We start from the raw sequence: 16066 nt of genomic DNA on the forward strand, positions 1-16066 counted from the left end.
AGGAGGAGCAGCGCCCCTGGTTCCAGGCCCCCCTAGTCCCACCCCTCCCTAGGCACGAACTCTGTCACTTGGCTCCTTGTCTGAAGGGCCCTCTTGTCCTCAGAATGTTGCACCTACTTTTTGATCCGGAATTGGCACTTGCCTGGCAGGTCGGGGAGTCCAGCTCAGGCAGCTGTGTACTCAGCCAAAATGATGATAAATGGAACACATGGAGCTAAAACTAATTTATGGTAAGTTCTTGCAAGTTTACTCTAAATTACCATGTGGTTACATCGTAGGTTCAAACTACCACTACCATCCACTATAAAAAAATCAAGGCGAGAGTAAATAGCCACATCTCCTGGATAAAGTCCAGGTGGTCGATCAATTAGCAAGACTACTTTCCTCTAGTTAACATCAGCATCTACTGGTGGGCTCGGCTAATATTCCCTGGTTAATGTTTTTGTCTTTTCCTCTGGGTTATTTGGTTCTTTGAAAGCTACTTTGCCTAATGGTGTTAGGAAGCTGCTGTCCATGTTGGCCATGAAGGGTCCCATACTCATTTAGGTTACATCTAGGGTATGGCACAAAGACTCATCTCTTAAAGGTGTTTACACCAACCGCCTTTTCTTTCTTTCTTTTTTTTTTTTTCTTACGATATAGCAAAAGCAGCATGAAGGGAATTTTATATACAACACATCTCCCAGTCCTACTCAACAGCGGAAAGTAACTCTGCAGATCAAGAAGCATTTGGGGTGCTAGCGGTACCTTTGAGACGGACAGTTCCTTAGACTTGGACTCAAACAGGTGCTCCAGCCTGGAAGTGTCCACCTTAATAGGTTCCAGTTTCGACCACAGGAATTCTCGGCAGCGGCGGTTGTTCTTACATGGCCACTCGAATGGCCGCACTTCATTCCAGAATAGACGGATGGTCTTCTTTTTCTTTGTGAATGCCGGCTGACCCCGGGGTACCTGGGGCCACCCTAAGCCCTGAGGAGCGTTGAACACTGGAGGAGGAGGAGCCAATAAATTACCGGGGACAGGAGGGGGAGGCACGCTGTCCAAAAGGGGCGGTGGGGGCGGGGGAGGCAAACCCAGAAAAGTGGGTGGGGGCGGGGGCGGTGGCCCCGGAGCCTCCCTAGGACCCAGGTCCACATCCAGGACGTCAACGTCATCCTCCTCCCCCAGGTCGGTGAAATCCATGTCTTGGATTCTCAGCTCCCTCGGATTAGCCATGAGCTGGTCCCATATGTAGTCAGATTCCGTCTTCTGCTGTGCAGATGCTTTCTCTGGGACTTTGTCATTAGGCTCGGCATCAGGGGAGATGGACCCTCTCCCCAGGTCCCCACTGTTGAATTTCTCAGCGAAGGCTTTCACGCTGCCCCGATTGTCCAGACAGCCAACGTCCACCCTCCTGACGCTGTCATCCTGGGCCAGAGAGTTGGCCTGCAGGGTGGATATCCTGCTAGCCAGGCTGGCTACCGCCTCCGCGCCCGGCTCAGTCCTCCCAGTCTCGCCCTCTCCCTTCTCCTCGTCATCCGTGGGCTTTCTGTTATGGGCATACAGCATGTCCAGCATGAACCGTTTGTTGGTGAGGATGTCGCCACACTGTTCATTTACACCAGCATCCTGAACACCTGCGGACCACAAACCTGAAAGCATACAGGAGAAAAAAAAAATGAGCAAGTGGCAGGTGCCTTAATCCTGTGAGAAACCAGTTAGGTAATACAGAGGCTTTATACAGAGAGAAAACACTGAAATGAAGTGACTGAAGAGGAGGTGGTCCCGGTTGACAAGATGCCCATCAAAGTTGCAATGACCTGCTCCAGGACCCGACTCTGGTAGGTAGAACACTGCTCTTGGCTCGCACCTTGGCTCATAGGAGTACTTCCCCCACTTTTCCTGCCTACCCAGGACGGCTGGTCAGGACCCACCCAGCCACAGGTAACTAAGGGGCTGCTGTCCTAACTAGACACAGGGAGGCAAGGAAGATGCTCCCTCCCCTGCCACGGGACAGGTGTTGGAAAGGCTGTAGAGTTATGTCCATCTCCCCGCTACTCCACACATGCACCAGTGTGGCTCAAAGTGCCCAGGGAAAGGCACAAGCCCTTTAAGTCCATGGTCACCAGTCTTTGGAAAACCCTTACTGCTGCCTGGTAACCTCATCACAATCTCTCCTGGGTGACTCTGCCTACCTCCTCTCTCTCCTCCAACCTTCCCACTGTCACACATCTTCACACAAGCATGGCCTTGCTTCCTGGTTCAACAGCTTAACAGAAGAAGTCAGGGGAGATGTTCCAGGGCCTCATCCAGCCTCCCCCTGCCCGCACCTGAACCCCAGCCATGGCCTCTCTCCTGTGACTAGCGAGAAACCATCCCTCCTAGCAGGGTCAACGCTCCATGTGTGCATTTGGAAGCCATTCCAGTGGTTCTCTGTCCCGCATTTCCCATGCTCCCCCCACTAGACCTTCCTGCTGGCATAGAAGCATGGCATAATTTCACCCACCTTAAGACAAAAACACCTCACTTGACTCTTCTTAGCCCTCCAGCTATAACCCAACTTTTCTCCTTTCCTTTAAAGTAAAGCTGCTTAACAGAGTTGTTTTGCTCACTGCTCCAATTTTTCTCTCTATTCTCTCTCTTGAACCCAGCCTAATGAAGTTTCTGCTCTCACCACCTTTGAAAGCTGCTCTTTCCCAGGTGGTCGAAGACTTTGCTGCTGCACTAGACCTAGCAGACGGCTCCCTCCTCGACTTCTGTTTTTCACTTGGCTTCCAGAACATTGCATTCACCTGGTCTGCTTCCTTTCTCCTGGCTGTCCTTTCTCAGTCTGCTGTGCTGGTTCCTCCTTATCTTTAACCTTTAAATGTCTTTGGACCTCTTGTGTACTTGGATACTCACTCTCTTAGACACCATCTCATCCAGCCTCTGGGCTTTAGGGACCACCTCTGCTCTCACCCCCACCCCATCTCGGAACCTGCTTCTCCTGCAGCTAGCTGTTACCTATCTCAGACGTGGCAACTTTCATCCATCTTGCTGCCAATTCCAAAAATCTCAGGGTCATCTGATTCCCCCTGTTCTTTTATCCCACACATCCAACACAACAAGGTGTCTTGTTAGCTAAATCTTCCTGTCACATCCAGAATCCAACCAACTTTTCTCATCACCTGTCCTGCCATGGCCCTGGGCCGAGACAGCATGGTTTCTTGCCTGCAGCACTGGAGGGGCGCCCCCCAGCTGGTCCCAACTTCCACTCTTGGCCCCTAGAGTCAGTTCTTAACACAATGGCCATGGGATATATTGAAATGGTCGATCACACCTTTCTGCTCAAAGTCTTCTAATGGTGCTACACTTCACCAAGACAAAAAGCCAGTGTGACCTTTCAATGTTCACAAGCCTTGCATGAACCCCCCTTACTTTTCTTGACAAACGTGCCTGAACCTCTTTAGCTAAAGTAGCTGCTTGACATTCCTAACCTCACCAGGCATGATCTGGCCTCAGGGCCTTTGCCCATCCTGGGACAAACTGCACCCATTTAAGCACACAGTTTGCTTCTCAACCTCCTTTAGGTCTTTGCTTAGACAGTATCTTCTCAGTGAAGTCCTCCCAACTACCTTGTTTAGAATTGTGTAACACTCCCTCCCTCTCCCCAGAGCTATTTATCACCCTTTCCAGCTTTAGTCACCAGAGCACTTATTACAGCCTAATTTTCCACACATTTTCTGTATTTATCTTATTGTTGCCTTTGTCCTAACACTAGTAAGCTGTCCTCTTCGTTGTAATGTAAACTCTCCAAGGGCAGGGATTGGGTTTTGTTGTTGTTGCTAACTGTTGGATTCTCAGCATCCACAATGGATCAATGAATGAATAAATGAACGGTCAGGAATGTTATTCCTCTGAGTTTGCTTCCTAAGGGCCAGCAAGGCTGTTTGGTAGGCATTCAGGAAATGAGTTTCATCAGATACCCAGGGCCTCTGTGGATACTTGTATTGAGGGATGGCAGAGACCTAGGCCAGAGACTTGAGCATTTGGAGCTCTTGTTCCACCAAAGAGGAATGGCCTGATCAAACACGCCAGGGGATGCACTGGTCTGTCTCACATGGCTCTGCCTTCATCTTAGAGGAGGCATTCACTGAGGAGGCACAAAGGCCTCCTGGTGCTCTGTTTCTTCCAATGTAGCTTTATCCTCTGTACCTTGCTCAGGAGTGGCCTGACCTCACCAAAGGACCAACACCAGAACAAGGAGCCCTTGAACCCTCTTGCAGGCTTCACAAAATACACTTAGGAGACAACCACCATCAAAGAGGGAGGAGATGGCACTTGAGGACATGATGGGAACATCTGGGTATTTGCAGTCCCTATGACTAGCCAGACAGTCCTGTAACTAGGAAGACAGTTGTGAGGTAACGGGGCTGCTGCAGGTGGAGTGGCTGACTGGTCTCCTTCCCCATTTACTGGGAAAAGTGGAAGTTTTTTATTTTGCCAAAAAATCTCTTCATTCACTTAGGTCTTCTTATATCGCTATGTAGTATATGCTTCTTTGTCTCTAGCAATTTCCTTGGCTCTGAAGTCTACTTTGATCCTAATATAGCCTCTCCTGCTTTTCTTTGATCAATGTTAGCATGATGTATCTTTTCCCAGCTTTTAACTTTCCATCTGCCTATGCCATCATGTAGGAAATGAGTTCTGAACACATGGCATATAGCTTGGTTGTATTTTTGTCCACTCTGCACATCTCCATCTTTTCATTTAAATTATTGATATGTTAGGGCTTCAGTCTGCCACTTTTTTTTTATTCATTCTGTTTGTTTTAGTTCCTGTTTCATTTTTTTTGGTCTCCTTTTCTTTGAACACTTTTTTTTTAGAATTTCAATTTGATTTATAGTGTTTTTGAGTACCCTGCTTCATATAATTTTCTCGGCAGTGGCTCTAGGTATTACGATATGCACACTAACTTATCTGTCAGTGTTGATATTTCACTAGTTTGAAGCATAGAACCCTTACTTCCATTTAGAGCCCTTTACCCTCCCTACTTCAAAAAAATGTAATTGTCTTAAGTATTTCATCTATGTATAGTGGGCACTACATCTCATGTGTTACAGTTTTTGCTTCTACCATCACATACTAGATTTAAGAAACTTATGAGGCAAGAGACTGTCTTTTCTACTTACTACTTTTATCCATTCCCCTGTTCTTTTTCTTTCTGAAATTCTGAGCCTTCTGTCATGATTTCCTTTCTGTTCAGAGAACATTCTCCCATCATTCCTTAAGAGTAGGTCTTAATTTGTCTTAGTTTTTCTTTAACTAAATTCTCTTAGTTTTTCTTTAACCGAGTATGTCTTTGTTTTCTCTTCATTCTTAAAGGCTACTTTTGCTGGGGTTGATAACTCTAGTTCAAGGTTGATAACTCTAGTCTTCGAGCGCTGACAAATGCTGAGCCACTTCCCGCTCACCTCCATGTTTCAGATGAGGAAATGTTTTGCCATGGAATTGGTGTTCCTCTATAGGTAACACTTTGTTTCTTCCCAGTCCCTTTCAAGACATTCTATTTTTGGTCTTTAGTTTTCCGAAGTTTGCTTATCATTTGTCTTGGTGTGAATTTCTTTGGATTTATCCCCATTAGTACTTGCTTAGCTTCTTAAATCTGTGGGTTTACACCTTTTCCCAAATTTGGGAAATTTTCAGTCATTATTTCTTCAAACATTTTTCCAACATTGCATACTTTCTCTTCCCCTTCTCAGACCCTGATGAAATGAATGTTAGTTCCCTTGACATAGTCTCACAAGTACCTGAGGCTCTGTTCATTTTTCTCAGTCAGTTTTTTTTCCCCTCTGTTATTCAGGTTGGGTAATTTCTACTCATCTGTTTCAACTGCATATATTATTTCTTTTGTTGTCTCCAATCTACTATACGGCCCAAGTGTTTTATTGTGGCCATTGTATTTTTTCAGTTCTATAATTTCCTTTTGGTTCTTTTTTATATCTTCTATTTCTTTGCTAAGATATTTCATTTCTTTTACATATTTCCTGAATATTTATAACTGTTCACTGAAATATTAGCATGATGGCTGTTTTAAAATCCTTGTCAGATAATCCCAACAACTGGCTCATCTCAATGTTGGCATTTGTTGCTTGTCTTTTCCCATTCAAGTTGTGAATGCCCTAGTTCTTGATATGATGAGTGATTTTAGAGTGTATCCTAGATATTTTGGGTATTATTTGCTGGACTTTGGATCATGTTTAATCTTCTCTTTCAGCAGGCAGTCACCCTTTTTAGGTGTGCTGTACAGGTCTTGATGGGCGTAGATGTTCAACTCCCTACTGGGTCCAACTGTCACCACACTAGCAAGAGGGTTGATTCACACTGCCTCACTGCAGATGGGCAGGGTGGGGGTTGAGCAACCTCTTGACCCCACAGGCATACTTCCAGTGAAAGTGGAGCACTTACATTGCCTCCAAGTGGAGGGGAAGGCTTGGCTTCCCACTGGTCCTTACTGATTCTGGGTTGGGGAAAAGAGATCGCAGACTAGTTCCACCTCCAACCACATCATTCTACCTTGTTTATGTTGTGTGGAGATGGAGGTTGAGCTCCCTGGCTGGGCCCAGATGGTGTTAGAGAAGGAGGGCAGGGGAACGAGAATTCTGATCAGTCTTCTTCCACTGCTTAAGTCTGTCTCCTGCTGGCTGAAGGTGAAGTCTTAGATCTCTACAAGACCCCACTGACACTTCCCCAGTAGGGAAACTGGGATGCCACTTGCTTTTTCCCTGTAGTGGATAGAATATCAGTTCCCCATTAGGAGAACTACTCCAGCAAGGAAATGAGAGAACACCATCTGCTTCTGTTGGGCAGGGGGCAGAGGACTGCCTCTCTACTAAGTACTGTTGACACCACAGTGCTCATCCCAAAAAGTGACCTACCTAATGCCCATCACCCATTTAGCCCATCCCTTCACGCACCTCCCCTCCAGAAACCCGTTTCCATAAGGTGGAGGTTATAGAAGATCACCTCCTCTTTGGTCCTACTAAAGCTACTGGGTTGGGGAGGGGCAGGACAGCAGATTTTAAATTAGTGCTTGTCTAGGGTAGGGAATGTATTAACAGCCAAAAAAATTTCTGTTCTGTTAGGTAATCCTTTCACCAATGGGAATAGGATTTAATTAGAGCTTTACTGCCATGTCATTCTAGTCCAAAGGTCCTTAGACAGTCTGTCTTCTTTCCACTTTTCAGAGTCCTCCTATAATTGATTGTTCTGTTATGCCCAGGGTGTTGATATTTTAATTGTTAGAGGGAGGAACTGGGAACAATAGAGCTGCTGTATCTTAGCCAGTTGTCTCTTCATTCAATTATTCATCAACAGTTTTGTGAGCCTCTACTATGTTCTTAGGCCTACCGCAAGGAAGTGAGGACTCACGATAGACAAGACAGACATCCCGTCTTCACAAATTTTATATTCAAGGAGGTAAAAGACAGCTATACAAGTCATTATTGCCAACTGTAACGAATGCTACCATAAAGTCTCTCATGCTGATGCCATGGAGCGGAACATGGGAAACAAAAAGAAAGCCACACAACCAGAATAAGTTGAGACTCTTTCAAGACCTACAAACTCATTTCTGAGTAATGGATACTATCATCAGAAAGAAGACTGAGTCTGGGCATTGAAGAGGGCACTTGTTGAGATGAGCACTGGGTGTTGTATGTAAGCGATGAACCACGGCAATCTACCCCAAAAACCAAGAGCACACTTTACATGCTGTATGTTAGTCAATTTGACAATAAATTAAAAAAAAAAAGAAATAAGATTGAGTCTCTTATAGTTTGCCTCCTTCTCTGTTTTTATCTTATTAAATACAGAGAACTGAGGATTGCTGGAGGGGTGGTGGGAGGGGGGACGGGTTAACTAGGTGACAAGCTTTAAGGAGGGCACTTTTTGGGATGAGCCCTGGGTGTCATATGTGAGAGATGAATCACTAGGTTCTACTCCTGAAGGCAAGAATACACTGTACGTTAACTAACTTGAATTTAAATGAATAAAGAAGAAATAAGATTGAGAATCGTTATGATTGCCTTTGTGATTTGAGAACACTCTGAAAGGCAAGAGCTATGATGACAGAGCCGCCCTGACTCCACAGCTGCTGATCGTGCCTGTGAGCAGTGGGATTTTCTGGGAGCTAAAGTTGCAGCAAATAAATATGATCATGTCTCTTAATAGCACCAGACTAAAGCATAAAAAAAAAAAAAAATCACTGCAAAGCACTAACTCCTGCGTCGATACACTTGGATACTGACTTTGGTAGGAAGTCAGTGGTTCTTCACTGGGAGTAGAGTCTCCATTTTTGGAAAGTTGCCCTTATTTGGAAAAATATTGGGCAATCTGATCCAAGAAAGTCCTGTTCCTTGGCTTCTTTTCACTAATGCAACTTGTTGATATGTTTTAGGCCTGCTAAACCTAGTGACGACGAATAATTCCTAGAGCTATTTATAATGACTTAAACATGATTTAAGGCCAACCTGAGCAAGACGACTTACCCGACTGTACTATGGCCCTAATCCCATTGAAGGAGAACACGAACGAGTAGAATTTGGGAGACTAACTGCAATCTGACTTGGAGAGAAATTAAGTAAATATCAATATATGTAATACTTTCTAGCGATACATCTTCAGCCAGACACAAGATTTTCAATGCAATAATTACTAAGATATAAACTAATAAAGTCCTCAAGTCCCATTTTCAGTGTGTCATAGGGACTAGCAATAGAAAGAATAAAATTTAATAATATAGCTGGTGAAAACTCAAATATTAACTAAGACCAAGCTCTTGACTGATAGTTCTTGTAGCAGACATTATGGCTTCATTCATTCATTCATCCATTCATTCCATTTTCATTCATACATCCATGCTTCAGAGACCATGTATTCTTCATGTGTGAACTAACAAGCCATGCATGGGTCATGCCACCAGTTGGTAGGCCCCTGCGGAGCCTTCATGCCGCACTTTGGACCCAAGGCATAGGCTCCTTGAGTGTGTATAACTGTGTAGCTTACTGAAGGCTGGCTAGTACGACATGCCCCCACTGATGAGGAGTGTTAGGTGAGAGAGGGGGCACCCTGTCATCTCAACAGCACACAAGTCATGGGACAGGACAACCAACCCAATGGTGTTGCATATGAACCATAATTCAAATGATTATATCAATCTTTTACAATTCCGATAACCCTCTATGGCACCCTCCCCGAGTCCCCAGTGAGGATTAATGTTCCATTTGGCCCTTAACCATAGAGTCACCATTACACAGATGAACTGAATAAATATCAGCTATAATACCAAAAAGAACAAATTCCATAAAGAAAAGCATATACTTCATATCAAAGAAACAAGTGGCCCTGAGTATGTTGTAGAAAGTTACTTAAATTATATATATTCCACTAAAGCACACCAAATTGACCTCAGCACATTGTGAACTGCCACTTTTTGGAAATACTCATTCAGTGCATTTTAGCGCATTTGCTCTGGTCTGAAATGCCCATCATAATGGTTTTAGCACACTTCACCGAAGAAACTTTCAAGGGAGCAGATGGCAACACGACAGATCTCTAAATTTAAATCAGAAAAAGAGCTGTATTTACTCTTAACAAGCAATTAGAAGGAAGAGAGGAATTTCTCTTTGGGGGCTTATTCCTCAGGAAAAGTCCTTTGCTGCCCTCATTATCAAGCCCTTCTCCCACCTGTAGAAGTGATGGTGTGACAGCATGGCAGAGGGTGTGGGGCCACCTCCACAAGGGGCAGGAAGCTGTGGGCTGCCGACGGTGTGGCCACATCCTTCACACCTCCAGCCACCAGGTGCCACGGCCAGTGAGTGAGCTGAGCCGGGAGGTCACCTCAGTGGCCAGCAAACCAGGTGTCCCACCCCAGGGTTCCCTGGGACTTATTTACTGAGAAAAAAGGGCTGCGTTACCAGGTCCCCTGTCCCTGGAGAGCTTGTCTTCCTTCTCCTCCCTCTCTAACGTGCTGCTGGAGGATGAGATGCTGGAGGCGGAGCAGTTGTCCTTCTCGTTCACCTCCTCGCTCTGCCTCTCTTTCTCACTGAGGGAGGCCCGCTCTTCTGGCTCTTGCTCCAGTGCTCGCTCCGCTTCACTCTCTGCTCCCACACGGGCAGGGGCTACTTCAGGGCTGGCCTCGTCCACACTCTGCCCTACCTCCGCCTCCGGTCCAGGCTCGGGATCCCCGGCACTGGCTGGTGGAGACAACAATGGAGATTATGATCACAACAGGAACTCCCTGGGAATGTCAAGTGAGGTATGAAAGCAGACCTGAGGTTGATTTCTCTTGGCTGTCTGCTGTGGGCGACATTCGAAAGGCGACCCCCAAGATTCCCATCTCCTGGTCATTCAGTTAAACGCTAAACACTAACACTGCTGGGAAGGGACCGTGTAGCTGACGGTGCGGTCTCAAGTCACGTGACTTCAAGGTCTAGAGGTTATCTAGGGGGGCCTGATTCGATCTGGTGAGACTTTTAAAAGCAGGGTGCTTTCTGATTGGCAACAAAAAAGAAAGTTGAGAGATCAGAAGTGTGTGACTTAAGGGGCGCCTGGGTGGCTCTGTTGGTTCAGCGTCTGACTTTGGCTCAGGTCGTGATCTCGGGGTTCATGGGTTCAAGCCCCGTGTTGGGCTCTGTGCGGACAGCTCAGAGCCTGGAGCCGGCTTCAGATTCTGTGTCTCCCTCTCTCTCTTCCCTTCCTCTGCTTGCGCTCTCTCTCAAAAATAAACCTTAAAAAAAATTTTTTTTTAATTTTAAAAAAAGCATGTGGCCTTAAAGATGGAGGGGCCATATGACAGACAAGGAACGCGAGTGGTCCCTAAAACCTGAGAGCAACTCTCAGCCAATATGAAATAAAGAACAGGGACTTTGGGGCTGTGAGAAACTGATGTCTGCCAACAACCGAAATGAACCCGGAGGTGGTCTTCCCAGGGCCTCCCTCAGCTCCCAGTAAGAGACAGGCCAGCCACAGCCTTGACTGTGGCCTCGTGATACCCAGGGCTGAGAACACAGTTGAGCCATGCTGGCCTGCTGGCCTTCTGACCTGTGGAAACTGTGAGATAATAAATGGCTATATTTTGAATCGCTGTGTTTGTGGTAATTTATTACACAGCAGTAGCAGCCTGATGTTTTATCGGTTGCCAAACCAGTGAGCACTGCCCCCCTTTGCTTGAATGAGGTTTGCTCATAATTTGAAGTTAGGCCCTAACTCTGAAAGTTGTTCAGGAGAATCACTGCTGGGCCCAGAAGTATTTGCAAACCTATCAAGACTGGAGATCTGATGCTTGTAGCAAGGTAAAATGCTCACGCTCCCCTATGTGACATCCTGTGAGGAAAGGGAAAATGGCACAGTACGACTTTGCATGGTTTTACACAACAAATCTCTCAGCTGTGCACAGTGTATCCATAGCAAATGATAGAGAATACAAAAAATTCTGAGCCAACTGTCACGTGTGAAGGCCAGAGGAGGACAGGTCGGTCCTGAGAGTGTGACCCTCAGGGCTGGGAAAAACTACATTGCTGGAATCCTGGCAATGTGCCCCCCGCCCTAGGCAATGGCTACTCAAAGCAATACGGAAATTCAGCAGGATCTGCCTGGGGCAGGACCTGGAAGAGACCCCAGAAGAACAAGCAGATCAGGGAGGTGTCTCGTGGAGGCATTCTGCTGGCTCAGGCGACTGGGGACTGTCTGGCAATGAGATACCAGAACAGGCCCTCCAGGAGGCCAGGTGGGGCAATTGCTAAAAGGCAGAGGAAAGCTCAGGCCTCACTGGGGTGGGGGTGGCGGGGGAGGCAGCTGCCCTCAGCTTCCCAGCCAGAAGCCATGCTACCAGTTCCAGCTGGGTCCAGTACCCTCACCCCTCATCTGCTCTCAGCCTCCTTCCTCTGAGAACGAGGGAATTGAGGAAGTTGCAACGTCAGCTTTTCCTCGTGTCCTTGGGTAACTTCCAACTCCAAAGGGAAGCAGGACCCCTCCTTGGGAATCTCCCCAGGGCCCTTCAGGTAGGAAGTGGGTGCAGAGGTCACAGAGCCTCTACCTTCCACCTGCCCGGGGCCTCACGACTGGCTGTATATCTTCTAGCCTAGTACAGGAACCTGCTTCCCTGGGACACTGGAGGAAAGGCAGGCTGGGGTGGCAACGGGCCTCTGCTTTCTGCTGGCTGTCCCTGCTGGGTGTCCCCAAGATGGATAGTTATAAGACCTGGTGATATGAGGACAAAGTTTCCAGGCAAGGAAATGCCGCCTGGCAATGGCAGGAGAAAGCCAAAGGATGCACGACCCTGAGCCCACATGCCTAAGAATAGGCATGTCGGATACATTTCCTTAAAAGCAAAGACTGAGCTGAGTACAGGCAAAGAGTGAATATGTCCTGGAGAAAAATTCCCTTTGGTACTGAAGGAATTATGATGGCGATCTCTTTCTCATCCGATAATGAAGTATTTAGCAAGGAGATACAGCCCTTCATTCACAAGCACGGCAGAAGCACAGTGTTACCAAGAGCACTGTCATCCTTTGGTTGACAGAAGGCATGCATCCTTGCACACATTTACTCCAGAATAGCCACATCAAAACGAAAATGTGTTTGCAACAGTCTAGCATGTGGCACGCATTTGACTTGCAATTGGTGAGCATATGGCGAAAACTGTCTAGGGGGCCTCCACGTGGCTTTATCACTGACAGGGAGATGGCCGCAGGGGGCTGTCATAAGCCTGTGTCTACTCTCCATCCCCAGGAGACTGGCAGACAGAGCAGGAAAGATGCACGATTTGCTGGTTTGACTTCAGCCTACGTGCACTCTGCCACCACATTTCCTCCCGGGGAAGCGGTGGCTGTCTGGACAGTTACGGTAACGGGTGCGCAAATGCTACAGAGCCACACATTCTTGTGCCTAAAATGCTACACAATTTTATCCCCATCCGCTAGGGCCTCACTTCGTGGAGTCAGACATTTCTTTGTGTGATTCGACCACTGGATGGCTTCTCTTTGTCATCACTGCTGGGGAGGTGGCTGTCTCCAGAACCACCTCCCGACCAGAATGCAGACTCAGCATCACAAGCCCTGCTGGCAAATCTGTGGCACGTGAGGTTGTCCTAACGATGAACAAATAATAGTCACACACATTTTGGGGCGCCTGGGTGGCTCAGTCGGTTGGGCTTTTGACTTCGGCTCAGGTCATGATCTCACAGTCTGTGAGTTCGAGCCCCACGTCAGGCTCTGTGCTGACAGCTCAGAGCCTGGATGGAGCCTGCTTCGGATTCTGTGTCTCCCTCTCTCTCTGACCCTCCCCCATTCATGCTCTGTCTCTCTCTGTCTCAAAAATAAATAAACATTAAAAAAAATTAAAAAAAAATAGTCACCCACATTCAAGTCAAGCAGAACCAGCAAAGATCGAGAGTGACAGTGGGAGAGCAGACACACGTAGTTGCTCCTTGTACCACACACGCCAGGCCGCACGCTTGTCACTGACATAACACACATCCTTGCTTTCAGAAGGCTCACTCCTTGGCTGAGGAAACAGCCATCAACTGGGGTCACCATGGTATGCGGCCAGGTACCCAAGAGAGGGCACTGGATAACAGGCGACAGGGGGTTCCTGGAAGGAACAGCTGGGACCCACGGCAGAGCCCTTCTGCAGCTGTGCTAATCAAACACGGGAACGACAAGGGCAAAAGATCCCCGAGGGCTCAGACCTTGCCTTCCTCTCATGTCGATGAGCCCTCGGCATGGTACTGGGCCAACATCTGCTCACAAAGTTCCAGAACATTTCTGCTCCCCCTTCCCATTCTCTTTCGTCAGGACCTCCCTGTCAGCACTACCCCCACCACATGAATCCCCTATCCTTGAGTTGCTGCCCCATGCCAGGCTGGCTGCCCCCTGGGAAGACAGGGGAACAAGCATCATCTACCCTCCCTGAGTGCCCAGGAAGCAGGAGGAACCATATCATATTAGTCTTCAGGAACAGCCCTACAGAGAACTAAAGCATCTGTCAACACTGAGGAGTGGAGACTGCTCACAACTTCCCATCGCTGCCAGTTCCTGTATTTAACGAGCCTTTCTCTGCCCCAATGGTGTTGGTGGTGAAAGACCCAGTGATACATGAGTGACACAAGTGACAGACCCAGTGCTTGTCATCACAGGGACTACAGAGGAGCAAGGAGAACCTACCTGCCTGGCATGGCAGAGGTGGGGGAACCCTACCACCATTGGACGGGGAAACCCCAGCCCCTCACCTCACCCAGACACAGGTAAAAATATCTACATGTGACAGTGTTCTAAGAGTAAAAGCACAGTGCCCTAGGCGGGGGGTTATGGCAAGGGACTTTGACAAGGCCTGGGAAGGAACATAAAAGCCGCTGTACCAAAATGACATTTAAACAGGGTCTCCAAGAATGAAAAGGAGTGAAAATGGGGGAAAAGTAGGGGCGCCTGGGTGGCTCAGCTGGTTAAGTGTCCGACTTCGGCTCAGGTCATGATCTCACAGTTTGTGAGTTAGAGCCCCACACTGGGCTCTGTGCTGACAGCTCAGAGCCTGGAGCCTGCTTTGGATTCCGTGTCTCCCTCTCTCTCTCTCTGCCCCTCCCCCACTAATGCTCTGTCTCTCAAAAATAAATAAATGTTAAAAAAAATTTTAAAGAAAAGCAGGGTAAAGTGGATACAAGAATGTTCTGGGCAGAAGGAAAGTATGTGCAAAGACCAGGAGCACAGGGCACACTGGAGGAATGAGAGCTGTCTTGCCACATGGCTGTGGTAATGGGCCTTGCAAGGGGGGATGTTACTCTAAGGGCAGTGATGGCTGCTGCAGGTAGAGACAGACAGACCACACCTCCCAGTGGGACAGCTGAGGCATGTTTGGTGCTATCAGTGAAGCTCCTTGTTAGCATGGAGCAAACAGTCCAGAAAGCAAACCCTGATGACAGAGAGACTGAGGAGGAAGAGACGAATGCCAGACCCTGGGGTTCAAGAGAGGATGATGAATAATGGCGCTAGTGGGAAGCTGTTTCCAATCTAAGAGCCACTGGGACAGGTAGCGTGTCAGCCTCTGAGGGGAGCGTGGGATGCTGTCTCCTCAAGATCCCTCTGTGGTGAGGCCTCTCTTATTGCCCTCAGAAAGTGAGGCCAGGGGGCGCCTGGGTGGCTCAGTCGGTTAAGCGTCCGACTTCAGCTCAGATCACAATCTCGCGGTCCGTGAGTTCGAGCCCTGCGTCAGGCTCTGGGCTGATGGCTCAGAGCCTGGAGCCTGCTTCCAATTCTGTGTCTCCCTCTCTCTCTGCCCCTCCCCCGTTCGTGCTCTGTCTCTCTCTGTCCCAAAAATAAATAAACGTTAAAAAAAAAAAATTCAAAAAAAAAAAAAAAAAGAAAGTGAGGCCAGGAGGGAACAGTGAAGGCCCAGACCATGGTGCTGGGCAGGAAGGGGCAGGGCACCCACTCCCAAGCACATGCCTGCAGCCCTGTCTTTGAAGGAGGGTCAGAAGTGACTGCAATATACCAAACCTACAAGTCAGGAGCTGCCAGGAACCCCCCACTCATCCCTCACCAGCCACACCCGCCCATCACCTTGGATGGAGGAAGGACGTAAAGATCTGCCGCATCTCTGGGGCTGGGCCAAGGAGAGGAGTTTTGAGAAGTTCCTGTGCCAGGTGCCAGGTCACCCCTCTCCTCGCAGCGGGCATGAGTGCGGAAGTGAAGGGAGGACATGGCAAGAAACTCCTGGCAACACAAAAGGCATCCCAAACTGAGACCTGTCTTCCTGGACCACATCCTAAGTGAGCAGACTGATGGGATCCTGGCATTGCCAGAAGGCACTTAGCAAAGGCCAGAAAAATGTATTTGGCCAGAACCGGCACTGACCTGATTCAGAGAGCTTTAAACTAAATGTTAAGGTCAGAGCAGGGAGAGGAGAAAAAAAATCAAGATGAAACTGTATAAAAAGATACAGGAATGGACAATTTACCTAATATGGAAGAAATTGTTGAAGAGGCCCCCAGTATATTCAGAAGGAAGTAATGAAGAACCTGGTTGTCGCCAATGCCGTGGGAAAGAACCCATAG

The 16066-nt window shown here is 47.8% G+C and overlaps 1 protein-coding gene across 6 annotated transcripts in view; it reads right to left on the bottom strand.

Annotated features, from left to right (window-relative positions):
• Positions 1-16066, bottom strand: part of FHOD3 (formin homology 2 domain containing 3) — a 469815-nt gene that overhangs the window by 58299 nt on the left and 395450 nt on the right. For all 6 annotated transcript variants that reach the window (XM_049619507.1, XM_049619508.1, XM_049619506.1 and 3 more), the window contains 2 exons: positions 9936-10214; positions 748-1631 (listed from right to left, as the gene is read on the bottom strand). In XM_049619507.1, coding sequence (XP_049475464.1) covers positions 748-1631; positions 9936-10214 — 1163 coding nt within the window. The remainder of the gene's footprint in view (positions 1-747; positions 1632-9935; positions 10215-16066) is intronic.

This window comes from Panthera uncia (genome assembly GCF_023721935.1).
Source record: "Panthera uncia isolate 11264 chromosome D3 unlocalized genomic scaffold, Puncia_PCG_1.0 HiC_scaffold_8, whole genome shotgun sequence".
Lineage (NCBI taxonomy): Eukaryota > Metazoa > Chordata > Mammalia > Carnivora > Felidae > Panthera > Panthera uncia.